At 45.1% G+C, this 16,789-nt stretch overlaps 1 protein-coding gene and 1 pseudogene across 1 annotated transcript; both read left to right on the top strand.

Annotated features, from left to right (window-relative positions):
* The first annotated feature begins 548 nt into the window (after positions 1-548).
* On the top strand, positions 549-2,742 carry LOC122747867 (annotated as a pseudogene).
* A 9,276-nt stretch (positions 2,743-12,018) lies between these two features.
* Positions 12,019-13,497, top strand: LOC122750954 (alpha-(1,3)-fucosyltransferase 4-like). Its single transcript, XM_043997842.1, has one exon. The coding sequence runs from the start codon at positions 12,019-12,021 to the stop codon at positions 13,495-13,497; it is 1,479 nt and encodes a 492-aa protein (XP_043853777.1).
* The last annotated feature ends 3,292 nt before the right edge of the window (positions 13,498-16,789 follow it).

Here is a 16,789-nt window from a genome sequence, read left to right on the forward strand (position 1 = left end):
CTTCAGAGGCAATAAAAAGCCACTGAAGGTGAATTTGTTTAAATATTGGGAGGGGGTGTGTGTGAGGGAACCATAGAGTTGGGAAACCTAGTCAGACCTAAACAATAGAAGGGTTATTTGAAAACTGTGAAGGAAGGATTGTATGACTCAGTGAGAGAATGGAAGTAAGAAATACAGGCAGGAGGCTATTAAATAGTCCAGGTAAGAAAGGATAGGGGTGGTAGAAGTGGAATTAGAAGACAGGAGGGTGAGATGAAAAATATTGTGGAAGTAGATCATGTCATAACTTGGCAGCTAATCGAAAGCAATGAGTGAGGGAGAAGGAAGATTTAGAGATAGTACTTAGTTGTTGAGTCCAGGTTACCTAAATGAGGAGGAAGTAAGGAAGAACAAGATGTGCTAGGAAGACTATGAAGCATCAGTCCAAAAGCTAAGTGGTTATATATGTAAAGTGGGCAATTGGAAATATAGGACTGGAATTCAGTGGAGAGATTGGTGCTAGACATAGATATTTGGGAGTCATCAACACAGCAGGGATAACTGCAGACATGGAAGTGGATGAGATCACCAAAGGAGGGAAAAGAGAGAAAAGAGAGCTGGGTCCAGAGCTCTGGTAAGAGATCACATTTAGGGGATATAGTGATTTTGCAGACCAGGATACTAATGAAGTGGGGAGACATGAGTCAGTCAACTCTCTAACTCTCCAGTATCTGTTTTTCTCCCTTCCCCACCCCCCAACTACAGCTGTGGTTATTGTGAGCAAAGAGGCAGTGGTCAGCCTTTCGGTAGGCAGGTGTGGTTAAATTGACTCTCAGATACATTGACCTTGAGACTCAGCTGTGTACCTTTTGGGCAAGAAAACTATAAAGGTAGTTTTTAAGACAATGTTTCAGAAGGAACTTCTTTTATGGGGTACATTTAAATATATTCTTATTAAATAGATTGTTTGTTTGAACCCTCAGATTCTGAGTGATCCTTTGCACCAGATAAGGAATAGTGACCCTAACTGGCTCAGAGAAAAATCACATTACAATGGATACCAAAAAAAAACAAACAAACAAACAACAAACCAACTAGAATTCTTTAAATTAGCGCAAAAGAGAAGCCAGAAAAGAATGAGTAAACGTTCTAATTAAATTGTGTTATAACGATCCTTCATATAATCTGTAATATCATTGGGGTTCAACTGATTAAGCGCTATAAATAATATCTGAACACCAATAACCGCATTTGTCGATCTATTCCCATCTGCAGTTTGGTGAGTTGTTTTTAATTGTCCAGAAAAGACTACGAGGTAAAACAATACAAATGAAAAGAGTACTGGCCCTTGAGGTGGAGAGCCGGGGGTGTGGTGCTTGGAATCCGAATACTGTCCCCTCCCACCGTAGGCCAATTCCCTGGTGGAACGTGAGTTATAGCACTGAGCCCGGCGGCGGGCTGAGATGCAACAGTTTGGCAGCCACTAACCATTTTAGCAGTGTTTGGACCTGGGGCGAGCTCCTGCTTTGCAAGCCCTACCTTGGACTCCGCAGCTCACGTATGTCCAGTGGGAGGAAAGCCAACAGGGCCGGCTCAGGGGCCAGGGACTGTTGGGGAATGCAGGTGAGAGCCTGGGTCCTGGTCACAGTTGGTCTGACGGCACTAGTCATCTACTTCTTCTTGGGCCAGTTGCCTCCGCCGCCCCAGGCATACCGGCAGTTCTCGGCCCGGCCGCGGCCGCGGGTGCAGCCGCTCACTGTCCTGATGTGGTGGGATCCCTTCGGGGGAAATGGCAAAACCCACAGTCCGATCCCAGACTGCCAGCGCTTATTTAACTTGAGCGGCTGCCGCCTGCTCACCGACAGGAGAGCCTATTGGGAAGCCCAGGCTGTTCTCTTCCACCACCGAGACCTTGTGCAGAACCAGGACTGGCCCCCGCCACGGAGTGAGCCCCGAGATACGATGAAACTGGACACAGCAACAGCTGGAGCAGTAGGCAGAGTTTCTGCCAGTGGCCAGCCGGCCAGGCCCCCTGGGCAGTTCTGGGTATGGATGAACTTCGAGTCCCCTACCAACACCCCGAGCCTGGAGAGCCTCGACGGCAGCCTCTTCAACTGGACACTCTCCTACCGGGCCGACTCAGACATCTTTGTGCCCTACGGATATCTGTACCCCAGGAGCAGCCCCAGGGACCAGCCTTCGGGGCTGATCCCATCGCTGGCCCGAAAGGAGAGGCTGGTGGCCTGGGTGGTCAGCCACTGGGTGGAGGGGCAGGCTCGGGTCCAATACTACTACGAGCTGCGCCAGTATGTGGAAGTGGACGTGTATGGCAACGGTGGTCCTGGACAGCCACTGCCGGACGTGGGGCTTCTGCAGACAGTGAGCCGCTACAAATTCTACCTGGCTTTCGAGAACTCTCAGCACCTGGACTACATCACGGAGAAACTATGGCGGAATGCCTTCCTGGCAGGGGCAGTGCCGGTGGTGCTGGGGCCCAGCCGGGCCAACTACGAGCGCTTTGTGCCTCGAAAGGCCTTCATCCATGTGGACGACTTTATCAGTGTAGCTGCCTTGGCCACCTACCTTCGCTTGCTGGATCGAAACTTGAACGAATACAAGCGTTATTTTGAGTGGCGTCGGCGTTATGCCGTGCACATCACGACCTTGTGGGACGAGTCTTGGTGTCGGACCTGCCAGGCTTTGCAGAGTGCTGGAGACCAACCCAAGAAAGTGAAGAACTTGGCTGCCTGGTTTCAGAGATGAGTTTTCTTTTGACCATCGTCCGGGGTTGCCTAGTATTTTGCAAAGAATGTTACATAGATTGATAATCTTTCTAGCGACCTGTTTGCTACAGGAAGACTTAAAAGTTATCAGATCAGGTACTCGCTGTCCAGCTTCCACACAATTGGTGTTTGAGGGGGGAGCAGTTGAGCTTCTAAAAAATGTACAAGGGTGTCTTCCCTATCCCCCAAACTGAATGTGTATGTGACCTGTATCGGGTAAGCAGTGCAGCTAGCTCGCTGACCCTGAGCAGCTTTTAACTTGAGACAAGCCACCAGCTTCCCCAGTGGTCACCGAGTGCCTTATTACAATGGAAAGCCACCTCTTCACTAAGGTGCCTTCAAGCTTCTAGCTGAGAGTCTGGATAATGAATGAAACTCCTTCACTTCATGTCCTCCGAGTATTGTTGAAGAAACAATATTCTGGAGAGAAGACTCAGCAGGAACTTGAGTTGCTTTCAAGTATTTGAAGGGTTTACCTGGTAGAGGGATTGAACTTTTTCTTGGTAACCCCAGAAGGCAGAACAAGGAGCTGTGGGTAGAAGTTATGGAGACAAACTTAAATTTTTTATCTATGGGGAAATGCTTAACAATGAAAAATTAGAGCTATACTACAGTGGAATTAGCTACCTCTGAGGGACTGGGTTGGGTTTTCCCTTTTGGATGGTCTTCCAGGAGGTCTTCAAACCAAGGCTGAATGGTTTTATTGCAAAGGGCATTCCTGTTCAGGTATGGCTTGGACTTCAGAAGTTCCTTCCAGCTCTGAGTCATGCCTCCTCAAAATCAAGATGACCCTCCTGAAGAAGCTATTAAGAGACTTAGTGATTAGCTATTGTGTCCTCTAGAGAGAAACCAGATGAAATGAAGGAGAGTGGGAAAACATCAATGTAGTAATGAGTTTCTGAAAAATTGTGTGTGAACTCATAAGGGCACTAAAAAGTATTTAAGTATCTTAAGGATCTCTGTGAATATCCCTTTGCAATGTGAAAAATGACCTGATTTACCTCTAATGGATCCATATTTTTTTCTGTATAATTTTCTGAAAGACTAGTAAATTCTGAAAGGCCCTTTTCCACCAAAATAACTCTTTAAAAAGTTCTTGTAGAAATATTCATCAGAAGGAAATAGAAAATCTTGTTGGCTGTCTCTACAGAAATATTTCTTTCATGTTTTAGTATATGTAGATTTTAAAATTTCAATCTTCCTGTGGTGCTTGCTATGCCTTTTTTAAATAAAAAAAATTTTTATTTATACCTTTGAGTTCCAAATTTTATCCCTCCTTCCTTCCCTACCTTTCCCCCTCCCTGAGGCCTAAACCATTAGATAAAATTTATACTTGTGCAACTATGTAAAACATTACCACATTAGTCATTTTGTAAAAGAAAAACATTGCTGTCTCTGCACAACGTTCCCTTGGTTCTGCTCTCTCCACTATACATCAGTTCATACAAGTCTTTGTGTGGTCTTTCTACCTCATTACCTCCTTGTATCTGCCCTGGACTTTATGTAGCTAGATTAACTAAACCCTTGGGGTAGGGAGGCCCATCCTCCCCTTTCCCCCACCAGCCCCACCCCCACCCCAGTTACATTTTTATCTTTAGTGCCTAGCCTAGATCTTTGCACATAGTCTCTTAAGGTCATAGAAGTAGAGCTAGAAGGGACCTGAGACCATCCAGGCTTATCCCCTTATTTTGGTAAATTGGTAAATTGAACTCCAAGGAGGTCCACAAGAAGCATTTAATCTAGGCTTGTTGAATGGAAGGATGAAGGAATCAAGTGGCTGAGAGCCAAGTGAAGCCCCCAAACTCCTGCAGGGCCACTGTCTCTGGCCCAGGCAACAAGTGGCAGAGGAGATAGAGTGCTGCCTTGGAATCAGAAGAGACCTCCCTTCATTGCTGCCTCTGACACTAGCTTTGCTGAGACCAAGTCCCTCAACCTGCCTGAAACCTCAATTTCCTCATCTATAAAATGGGGATAATCCTGTACTTTTTACCTCACACAGTTGTAGTGAGGCTTGAATGAGAATTGTATTTAAACAATTTTATTTCTTCTCTCCCATATCAAAACTTCACTTAGCCACCTCACTCTGGACTCTCTCTCCCCAAATCCCACCCCCCTTCTCTCATTCCTGAATACCTCCTGGGGCCTCCCTTCTGTGCAGAGTCCCTGGATGGCCAGCCTTCATTCCCCTCCTGACCCTGTTCCCAAATTTCCCAGACTTCAAAATCATGGGCATATGCCAGGTACCTTCATACTCTCAACATGAGAGATTTCAATGCCCCTCCTCCCCAGCTTCTCCTTCCTTTCCCCTCCCCAAACTCCACCCAGCTTTTTGTGTTGTCTTTCACCTTTAGAATGTAAGTAACTTGAGGGCAGGGACTATCTTTTTGTTTACATTTGTATCTCCAGCCCTTTGTTTAATGTCAGGCATGAATGTATAAGGCAGCAAGCCTTAGATATAGGTTATACATGTGAAAATATATAAAACTGCCATATTAGTAATTTTGTACAAGAAAACTTGAATAAAAGAAAAAATGAAAGAGTGAAAAATAGCATGCTTGTCTGTTCAATCAACATCAGTTCTTTCTTTGAAGGTGGATGGTAGGCTTCACCATTAGTCCTTAGGAATTATCTTGGATCATTGCATTACTGAGAATAGTTCTTCACAGAACAATATTGCTGTTACTATGCACAAGGTTTTCTTGGTTCTGCTTACTTCACTATAAATCAGTCCATACAAGCCTTTCTAGGCCTTTCTGAAACCCATCCTGCTTGTCATTTCTTATACCACAATATTTCATCATCATATACCACAGCTTGTTCAGCCATTCCCCAATTGATGGGCATTCCTTTCATTTCCAATTCTTAGCCACTACAAAAAGAGCTGCTATAAATACTTTTGTAGAAATAGCTCTTTTACTTTTTTGGGGATGCAAGCTAGAATTTTTAAGAGACAGGTGAAGAGGAAAATTGCCAAGTCATGGATCTAGGAAATCAATTGGCATATAGATAACAACAGGTAGAACGGTTTTGCCGGGATATAGCATGTAAAGGGATAACCAGGAATTAGCACCTGACTGGAAAGTTGGTCCTCTCCTCGATCACTGCCTTGTCATAGCAGAGGGGCTAGCATTGCTCAATGCAGCTATGAGCTATGCCCTGCAAGGTTACCCAAGGTGAACAAATTATAGTGGAAAAATCTGATAAAGGTGATCCATTGCAGGAGGCAATGGCAAGCCACTGTAGTATCTTTACCAAGAAAACCCAATGGAAGGGCGTGGTGTGCTTATTGTCCAAATGTGGTTTTTGTTGTTGTTGGGGTTTTTTTGAGGGGCAATGGGGATTAAGTGACTTGCCCAGGGTCACACAGCTAGTAAGTGTCAAGTGTCTGAGGCCGCATTTGAACTCAGGTACTCCTGAATCCAGGGCCAGTGCTTTATCCATTGTGCCACCCAGCTGCCCCAAAGGTTTATTATCATTATCTACAACTATTCAATGAGCACCCATTACATATAGGGCTCTGTGCTAGAAGCCCTAGCACATTTTTTTTTTTTGGTGAGACAATTGGGGTTAAGTGACTCTCCCAGGGTCACACAGCTAATAAGTGTCAAGTGTCTGAGACTGCATTTGAACTCAGGTCCTCCTGACTTCAGGGCTGGTGCTCTGTCCACTGCACCACCTAGCTGCCCCTTTTGTCCAAATGTTAAGAAGAATCAATGGATGACTGAATAACAGTAAAGAAAAAGTGGAGCAAGATTGTGGGGCAGCTAGGTGGTGCAGTGGATAAAGCACCGGCTTTGGATTCAGGAGGACCTGAGTTCAAATCCAGCCTCAGACACTTGACACTTACTAGCTGTGTGACCCTGGGCAAGTCACTTAACCCCCCCATTGCCCTGAAGAAAAAAAAGAATCTAAATTGGGGTTTAAGGAATATCAATTGAGAAGGATGGACTAGACAAGAGAAGAATTAGGGATTCTAATCACTACATATTGCTATAGTCCTGGAGGCTATAGCAATAGCGCAGGCAAGAGGCAATGCAGTTCTGAGCTAAGGTAGCCTCTGTGTGAGTGGAGCGATAAGGAAAGAGATGAGCAATAATATGGAAATAAAACCTACCAGATTTAGCTGCAGACTGTATGTAGGGGTATGAGGGAGAGAGAAAAATCAAGGATGACTGGAAGATTGGTGTTATGGGAGGATTATGGGCCCCGGTTACCCCAAAAGTTATTTGGGGAGGTCAAGGAACTTTTTCCTTGAAACCTCTGGAGTTTTCCCTTTGAAATCAAGTAGGCCTCTCCTTGAGCTCAATCAAGGACATACACACCCAAAAGAGATAAGCAGCACCAGATTGAACTGAGCATGCTCAGGGACCACCACCCAGCATTCCAGTCCTCCAGAGCAGCTGGATGAGGTAATCCTGTTGGGAGTGACTACACCAGGAGAAGACCACCTGGAATTGCTCAGACCCACCAGGATGGAGTTAATGCCCATCATCAGATTGCTCACAGACTGGTCATCCCCTACCTCAGCCTACCACCAAAGTACCCCCAGCCCTTCACCCAATAAGGGACATTTTCCCATGCCATCTGAACCCTATAATATAGTCCTCCCCAAGGTAGTTGGGGAGGAAAGCATTTTGTTACTCCAAAACCTTCCTCCAGGCCAGTTTCTCTTGTACCCCAATAAACCTGTTCTTTTATTCCTAACTAGGACTTGTGAGAGAGTGTAATTCTTTACAAAGGAATCCCAAGGACCCACGTGCTTTCTCCCCATATCATTTGGAAACAAGAAGACTAAAAAGATGGTAGTTCATCAGTAGAAAAAAAAAAGAATGTCAGGAAGAAGAGTGGCTTTCTGGGAGGAGATAATTTCCATCTTGGACATGCTGAGTGTGAGATGCCTAGAAAATAATCAAATGGGAGATTTGCAACAAAGAACTAGTGAAATGGAACTAGAGCTCTGAAAAGAAATTAGGGTTGAATACATAGATTTGGCAATCATCAGAGTAGACATGGCAATTTCATCCATGAGAGTTGATTAGCTCACTAAGAGACCAGAGGAAAAAAGAGGGCTCCTGGCAGAGGTCTGAGAACTACAAAATTTACTCCCCGGACTTTATGTTATTATGTAAAAAGGGTCCACCTACATTAAGTAGTTTCTATTCAGAATCAGTAGCCTAGACTTCGGAGCAGTTCTATTATTTCTTTTGTCAAAGGTTCATTTACATTAATTAGCTATATGTCACTCTGGAGCAATCTTTTGGTTCCCTTTTTGTTCTGTTACCCCATTAAAAACCCTGTCCTCTGTTCCCATCTTTGCGTATTCCTGGCTTCCAACCTTTGCAATACCACGAGCAGAGTTCCTCTGCCCTGATTAAAGACCTTATTTCTCCTATATTGATTCTTTCCTTAATTTCCAGGTTAACAGGTCTCATCCCCACTATTAGTGGACATAATATGGTTGGTTAGTCAATTGAAGACGTCTGAGATGGAGTGGTCAGAAAGCAGAAGAGCTAGGAGAGGGAAGAATTTTGAAAACTGAAGGAGTAAGTATTGGGGTGTGGAGGGGAGTGGTTAACTTAAAGTATCAAACACTACAGAGAATTCCAGAAGGAGGGGCACTTTTAAAAGAGGATTGAGCAATTAAGGTTTTTGGTAACCTGGAGTAGAGCATTGTCAGTAGAGTGGTGGGGTGGGGTCAGAAGCCAGACCACCTGGAGCTAAGAAGATTAGGATGTCAATCACACCACAAGCATTTATTAAGTACCTACTAAATGCCAGGCACTCTTCTACACATTGGGGAGACAAAGAAAGGTAGAAAACATTCCCTACCCTCAAGGAGCTCAGTCTAATGAAGGAGACAACATGTGAACAACTGTGTACAAACAAGATTTACAGAGGACAAATTGGAGAGAGAATTAACAGGAGGAAGGCATTAGTTAAGAGCAATCAGGAGGGGCAGCTAGGTGGCACAGTGGATAGAGCACCGGCCCTGGAGTCAGGAGTACCTGAGTTCAAATCCGACCACAGACACTTAACACACACTTACTAGCTGTGTGACCCTGGGCAAGTCACTTAACCCCAATTGCCTTAAAAAGACAAAACAAAACAAAATAGGGCCATCTCCACTGCTCCCAGTAGACCCTGATGGCTATGGAAAAGAGAATGTGGCTGGTGACTTTGCACAGCCCTTCCTCACTGAAATTCAATTCACTGCAAATCATGACATCCACCCAAAGGACAAACACCAACTAACCCACTGTCATTCTTTTTTTTTCCCTTGTAAAATAAAAAGAGATTTATTAGGAGAGAGAAACATGGCTGGATAACAGATCACATTGGTGACTGGCCACCTGGAGTAAGAGAAGACTGGTCTTTTGTAATTTTGCCAGACAAAAGGGAGGGAGATGTATATCATGGCAAACACTGACAGCCAATTGTTCTCCACCTCTCCATCCTGGACTTCATGGTTGTTTTGATATCTCTAATTTTGATCATTGCATGTATCTTGTTGTATGGAACTTGTATTTGTAGTATTGTCATTTCTTTAGTTGCTTCTAGGATTAAAGCTTTCACTTAAGTCACAGTGACCCTGTGACCCTTGGACTTTGCCCACCAAACTTGTCACTCTGTTATGGGCCCAGAGTACCCCAGAAATTCTCTGGGGCACAAAAAACCTTCTCCTTGAGAAACTAAACCAAAGGACAGACACACCTAAAGAGGTAAGTGGAACCATTTCGGACTGAGCTACCTCCAGGACCTCTACCCTTCATTCTAGTCTCCCTCAACCCTGGAGAGATAAGTTTCAGTATGGCTGCTTCCTTTGTGTCCTGAGGAGATGGCTTCAGATCTGCAGCCACCCCTCACCCAATTCCTCCAGCCACCACCAGTGGGGGATGGTCCTCCCTCACTAAAGGAACTTTCCACAGTCAGATGGTCACCCTGATCAGTCCTCTAGAAAAGTGCCTGCCAGTCTCCTGCTCGAGGAGATTGGTATCTCAGAGCCATGCTCTGTGCCATGCCTTCTCCCCATGAGAAATCCAAGGACTTCTTTCATGGTTTCCCTTCCCTTCCCCTTTCCCTTCCCCTTCCTCTAAATAAACTACAACCTTATTCTAATTGCTTTTGTGTGCAAGAGGGTGTAATTCTTTTTTTTTTTTTTTTGCGGGGCAATGGGTTCTCCTGAATTCAGGGCCAGTACTTTATCCACTGCGCCACCTAGCTGCCCCAGGGTGTAATTCTTTAAAGAGGAATTCCTTAGGACCCCTAACCCCTACCCCAACCCCTTACCCCATTTCCCCCATGACAACTCCCTCTCTCCTTAATCGATAGGGACATTTCTCTGCTCCATTTTTCAGCCTTGAAGAAGCTACAGAAGATGGACCTTTGCCCCTTTCTCCCCAGAAATAAGAGGGGGGGATATTATGGGAATGCAGTGGGACCCCTAAGAAAGTAAAAGATCCCAGCTCCACAAGAAAACATTGAACTCTCCCAGGGGAGGGGCAGCTCTGCCTGCTACCTCAGGAATAGGTGTTGCAGAGCAAGGCTTTGGAATACTGATATGCAAGATATGAATGGGTGCTGCATATCTTACTGTTGCCCCATTATTCCAAAATCTCCTCCTTGTTGTTACATTTCCAACTGTCATTCTTGAAGAGGACTGTGGCAGATGTCATGTAAATGTCTGAGGTGATATTTGAACTCAGGCCTTCCCAACTTTAGGGCCAGTGCTCTATCCAACTAGCTCCCCCAATTAAATACTATCTGATGGGGGCAGCTAGGTAGCACAATGGATAAAGTACTGGCCCTGAATTCAGGAGAACCTGAGTTCAAATCCAGCCTCAGACACTTGACACTAGCTGTGTGACCCTGGGCAAGTCACTTAATCCTCATTGTCCTGCAAAAAAATAAAATAAAATAAAATATTATCTGACTACCAATAACCAGACTTATAGATCTGGTCTGATTAAGTTATTTGTTTCTAATTGTCCTGCAATGATTACAAGGTAAAACAATATAAATGAAAATAAAGAATTTAACCAGAAATCTTTGAGGATGGTACTGGTTTTGAAATCAGATTAGGGTTCCAGAATCTTAGCTCTGCCATTCACCATCAGACTAAACTAGCCATTTCTGTATCAGAGGCAAATGGGGGAAAGTGGGTAGGCTCACCTGGATTGGAAATGTTCCAGGGAGCACCAATGGGAATTGAAGCTACAATAGAGGGAGGAAACGACCAGGGGCAAGGCTCAGCTGCCTCTAGTGGGAGGTGAGGCTGAGAGGGGGCAGGTGGCTGGCAAAGGGGAAGCACCAATAATGTTGTTGGGACTTCCTCCAAATTTCTCACACCTGAACAAAGGGTTGCCTTACAGTGATGATTTCTGGAGTTTTGCAACTTCTCTGACCTTAGGTTTCTCCATCTGTAAAATGTGTGGGTTAATTAGGTGACCTCTCAGGTTCCTTCCAGCTCTAATACTATGATCTGCATTTGAATAAAAATTTTAAAAACCCCACACTCCCAGAATGAGTATCTGGTGTCCTTATTTTTGTCTTGGCAAATTTCCTATAATCTGTTCTCTCTGTGCTCTGCTTGGGTAGTTCGGGATTCTGCAAGGTGGCCTAGTTAGAAAGCAGCCCCATTCAGAGCTTTCATTCTAGGCTGCAGGTCTACTGGCTTCCTTTATCGCGTTTCTTTGTGCTACGTGGACAGGGAGACACCCCGCCCCCCCCCCCCCATACAAGCACAGCCCGGTGCCCCTTTCTGCACTCAGATATGCCCCTTGCGGTCCTTTTCTCTATACTCTCTAGACTCTAACCGGAGCTAAACGGAAGGAAGTGTAAAGGTTCCTTAACTCTGAGGACACAGGCCCTCCTTCTCTCCTGACAGCAGCCCTAGGCTAGCATTTTCTCACGTCTGAGTCTTTTAGATTTCCTGTCTCTCCAGGCTTTGCCCAGGACCAAATCTGGAGCGATCCTCCCCTACCCTCTGGAGATCGGAACCTACTAATTCGAGAGAGCAGCTGGGCAACACCAGGAGGGAATCAGGGGCTATGGGGAGGAGCTACTAGAAGAAGAGACGGAAAGTCCAGCTGGGAAGAACTCCAGGTGGAGGAAGAGAAGCAGTAATCTACGAAGTGGCCGCTGAGGCGGGGAGGGGAAGAGGAAGGAACGTGTTCATCCGTGAGGTGGGGGAAGGGGCTTGGGGGGAGGAGGGGAGGCTGAGGAAGAGAAGAACTCTCCTGGGGGTTGGGCTGGGAGTATGTGGAGAGCTCAAAGTCCCCCGGGGAAGGCGCGGGAAGAAGGCTGCATTGGGAGAGAAGCTCACCTCTCCCAGCCTAGAGGCCCTGGAGGTGGAGAGCCGGGGGTGTGGTGCTTGGAATCCTGGCCGTGTCCCCTCCCACCACAAGCCAGTCCACTGCTGGAGAGTGAGTTACCGCGCAGAGCCCGGCGGCGGGCTGAGCTTCTGCAGTATGAGAGCCGCTACCCATTCCAGCCGTCTTTGGACCTGGGGCGAGCAGCCGCTGCAGCAGCCCCAGCTCGGCCTGCTCCGCCCATGTATGTGCCGTGGGCGAGCCGGCAGCGGGGCCGGCGCGGAGGCCGGGGGCTGCCGGGGACAGCCTGGCTCCTGGTCACAGTTAGCCTGACATCGCTAGCCATCTACTTCTTCTTGGGCCAGTTGCCTCCATCGCCCTGGGAATACCTGCAACCCTTGGCCCCGCCGCCGCCTGTCACCGTCCTCCTGTGGTGGGAGCCCTTCGGGGGAAATGGCAGACCCCACAGCCTAGTCCCAGACTGCCAGCGCCTATTTAACGTGAGCGGCTGCCGCCTGCTCACAGATAGGAGAGCCTATTGGGAAGCCCAGGCTGTTCTCTTCCATCACCGAGACCTTGTGCAGAACCAGGACTGGCCCCCGCCACAGAGTGAACTCGGAGATGAGCTGGAGCTGGATACAGCAACTGCTGGAGCAGTAGGTAGAGTTTCTGCCAGCGGCCAGCCGGCCAGGCCCCCTGGGCAGCGCTGGGTATGGATGAACTTCGAATCCCCTACCAACACCCCGAACCTGGAGAGCCTCGACGGCAGCCTCTTCAACTGGACACTCTCCTACCGGGCCGACTCAGACATCTTTGTGCCCTACGGGTATCTGTACCCCAGGAGCAGCCCCGGGGACCAGCCTTCGGGGCTGATCCCATCGCTGGCCCGAAAGGAGGGGCTGGTGGCCTGGGTGGTCAGCCACTGGGTGGAGGGGCAGGCTCGGGTCCAATACTACTACGAGCTGCGCCAGTATGTGGAAGTGGACGTGTATGGCAACGGTGGTCCTGGACAGCCACTGCCGGACGTGGGGCTTCTGCAGACAGTGAGCCGCTACAAATTCTACCTGGCTTTCGAGAACTCTCAGCACCTGGACTACATCACGGAGAAACTATGGCGGAATGCCTTCCTGGCAGGGGCAGTGCCGGTGGTGCTGGGGCCCAGCCGGGCCAACTACGAGCGCTTTGTGCCTCGAAAGGCCTTCATCCACGTGGACGATTTTCCCAATGCAGCTGCCTTGGCCACCCACCTTCGCTTCCTGGATCGAAACCGGAACGAATACAAGCGTTATTTTGAGTGGCGCCGGCGTTATGCCGTGCACATCATGTCTTTCTGGGACGAGCCCTGGTGTCGGACCTGCCAGGCTTTGCAGATTGCTGGAGACGAACCCAAGAAAATGAACAACTTGGCTACGTGGTTTCGGAGATGAGACTTCGCTAGGTCATGGCCTGGGGTTGCCTAGTATTTTGCAAAGGATGTTACATAGATTGATAATCTTTTTTCTACAAACAATACTGTTTGTAACAAGGAGACGCTTAAAAGTTCTCAAATCAGGTACTCGCTGTCCAGCTTCCACACAATTGGTGTTTGAGAGTGGAGCAGTTAAGCTTTTAAAAAATGGACAAGGAGGGGCAGCTAGGTGGCACAGTGGATAGAGCACCGGCCCTGGAGTCAGGAGTACCTGGGTTCAAATCCGGCCTCAAACACTTAACACTTACTAGCTGTGTGACCCTGGGCAAGTCACTTGACCCCAATTGCCCCACACAAAAAAAAATTAAATAAAAATAAAAAAAAAATGTACAAGGGTGTCTTCCCCATCCCCCAAACTGAATGTGTATGTGACCTGTATAGGGTAAGCAGTGCAGCTAGCTCGCTGACCCTGAGCAGCCCCTCTTTTAACTTGGGACAAGCCACCAGCTTCCCCAGTGGTCACAGAGTGCCTTATTACGATGGAAAGCCACCTCTTCACTAAGGTGCCTTAAAACTTCTAGCTGAGAGTCAGAATAGTGAAGTTTTTTTCAGTTTATGTCATCTGAGTTTTGTTGAAGAAACTAAGAATATTTATTCTGAAGAGGAGAAGACAGCAGGAACTTGAGAGTTGTTTGTTTTTGGTGACTCCACAGGGCAGAACGAGGAGCTGTGGGTAGAAGTTATGGAGACAAACTTAAATTTGGTCTGTGGGGAAATGCCCAACAATGAAAATTAGAGCTATACTACAGTGGAATTAGCTACCTCTGAGGCACTGGGTTGGGTTCTCCCTTCCTGGAGGGTCTTCCAGGAGGTCTTCAAGCCAAGGCTGTATAGGTCTATTGCAAAGGGGATTCCTGTTCAGGTATGGCTTGGACTTCAAAGATTCTTTCCAATTCTGAGTTAAGATGATCCTCCTGAAGAAGCTATTAGAGACCTAGTAATCAGCTATTGTGTGCTGTCCTCTAGAAGGAAATCTGATGAAATGGAAGAGAGTGGGAAAACATAGATGTAGTAATGAGTTTCTGTTAAGTGTGTGAACTAAATCAATAAGCACACTAAAAAGTGTTTCATTATTTAAAGGATCTCTGTGGTGAATATCCCTTTACAATGTGAAAATGACCTATCTCTTATAAACTCAGATTTTTTTCCATGTATATTTAATTTTCTGAAAGCAGACTAGAGGTAGTTGTGAAATAAGACACTTTTCCCCCAAAGTAACTCTGTTTACAAAAATTCTTACGTAGAACTATTCAACTATTCATCAGAAGGAAAGAGCAGAAAACCTCGTTGGCAGTCTCTACAGAAATGTTTATTTCATGTTTTAGTATATTTAAATTTTAGAATTTGTCTTCCTGTGGTGCTTGCTATGCCTTTCTTAAAGATTTCTTCACCCATAAGGTATCATAGCTAGTGTTTTTATAGCACTTTAGGATTTGCAAAGTGCTTTACATAGGTGATCCTATATGATTGTGGGGAATTAAGAAATAATGTAGGAAAGTAAAACAAAGATTTTGTTTGTTAAAATGAAAAAAATCGAATATTTTTCTGTTTCTTATTTGTAATTACCCAAAGTGTCCAGTTCCCCCTTGTGTTTGTTTGAAAAAGTCAGTTAACTGGGGATCATTTAGTACCTACAGTCATTTATTGCTCCATTTTTTGCTGCCAAACCTTTTACTGGAATAAGATCTTGAGTATTCTAGATAATAAGTGGGCTCCCATTTATCTTCTGAATTAAAAATGTATACTTTGTTCATAGGAACTCATCTTAAGAATTTCTAAAAGGACTAACAGTCGTTCAATAAATGTTTACTGAGCAGGTTACTCTGTGTAGGAAAGTATAGGAGGAGAAATATAAAAATGGATAAGGACTCCTGCCTTTCTGGAACTTAGAGTTTATAAAACCTTAAAGGAAATAGTACACTTCAACTAAAATTAGTGTGCTTCAGCTAAGGTGGACTTAGCTGTCTAGCAGAGTATTTGTCAGTAGATATAAAACAATTGATTTCCAGTATGCCTTCTTTAATGGTTTTTTGTTTATTCTCTCAGTAATGGCTTATATTGGAAAGGTTTTAAGATAAACTACTTACATAAAATTCTGCTCCATACTAATGGTGTCATGTAGCAAAATCCACTTTTATTAATTTATATAGCTCAGTTCATTATTCTGAATACTTCATAGACTACATGAGTGCAATAGTCCCTAGTTAAATCATAAGAGGCAAAGATTTGGCTCTATTTAAATTTGTTACTGACTTATCAGTTGACTTCATTTTTAGTGCCTTGTTGCCCCTACTGCCACCTTCCCTTTAAAAAAAAAAACAAAATGAGATTATTCATTTTGAAAAATTAAGAACTAGGGGTAAAATGTTCTTTATAAAGTATTTTAAAATATGGGCAGCAATTGCATTAAAAGTAGTTTTTTGGGGGGGCAGCTAGGTGGTATAAAGCACTGGCCCTGAATTCAGGAGAACCTGAGTTCAAATTCAGCCTCAGACATTTGGCACTAGCTGTGTGACCATGGGCAAGTCATTGCTCCATCCAGAAAGAAAAAAAAAAGTAGTTTGGGGGTGGACAGAGGATGATCAACTGGATAGCCAGCCCCCAGAGAAACTAAGGCCAAAGTTCTGAAAGAAAGTTCAGATTGTTAAAAATTATTGTTTATGGGACTTTGTTAATATAGTCTACACTGAACAGGAAAACCAAGTTCTATTACAGATACAGTTAGAAACCAGTGTCTAGGCTCTTTTTCTGATGAGGGGACCTGGAATGCCCCAAAGCCAAACCTTATGTTTAACCAATTACAGATGCTCAGTGACTTATCTGCTGCTGCCACTGTAGCCCTCTCATTTATGTGAAATGCATCATTCATTTACAGAAGACAATAAAAACTAACACTATTAAGATACATAAAAGCCTTAGTGGTTTTCTTTATAATGTTGTTTTCTTAAATGTTTAATATACTTGAAACAAATGGACTTGAAATTCTTATTTTCTTTTCCTCTAAGTACATCAAACAGATTAAATATGACACCTGACCATTTTATTATTTCATTTTGATATGCCCTGTTGAATTGGGCAAATTTGAAACAGATAATTTATAAGCCAAGTAATGTGTGGAAAGTCTCTTTTCTAGTTAGAAATAACCTATAGCCTATGTAATCTACCTTTGTTCAATGTATGAATCTTACAAATATAATTTTGGAAATTTATTTCAAATTATATGTATTGATAGTTGGTGGCAATAAGTACGA

The sequence above is a fragment of the Dromiciops gliroides genome, chromosome 3 (assembly GCF_019393635.1).
Source record: "Dromiciops gliroides isolate mDroGli1 chromosome 3, mDroGli1.pri, whole genome shotgun sequence".
NCBI lineage: Eukaryota > Metazoa > Chordata > Mammalia > Microbiotheria > Microbiotheriidae > Dromiciops > Dromiciops gliroides.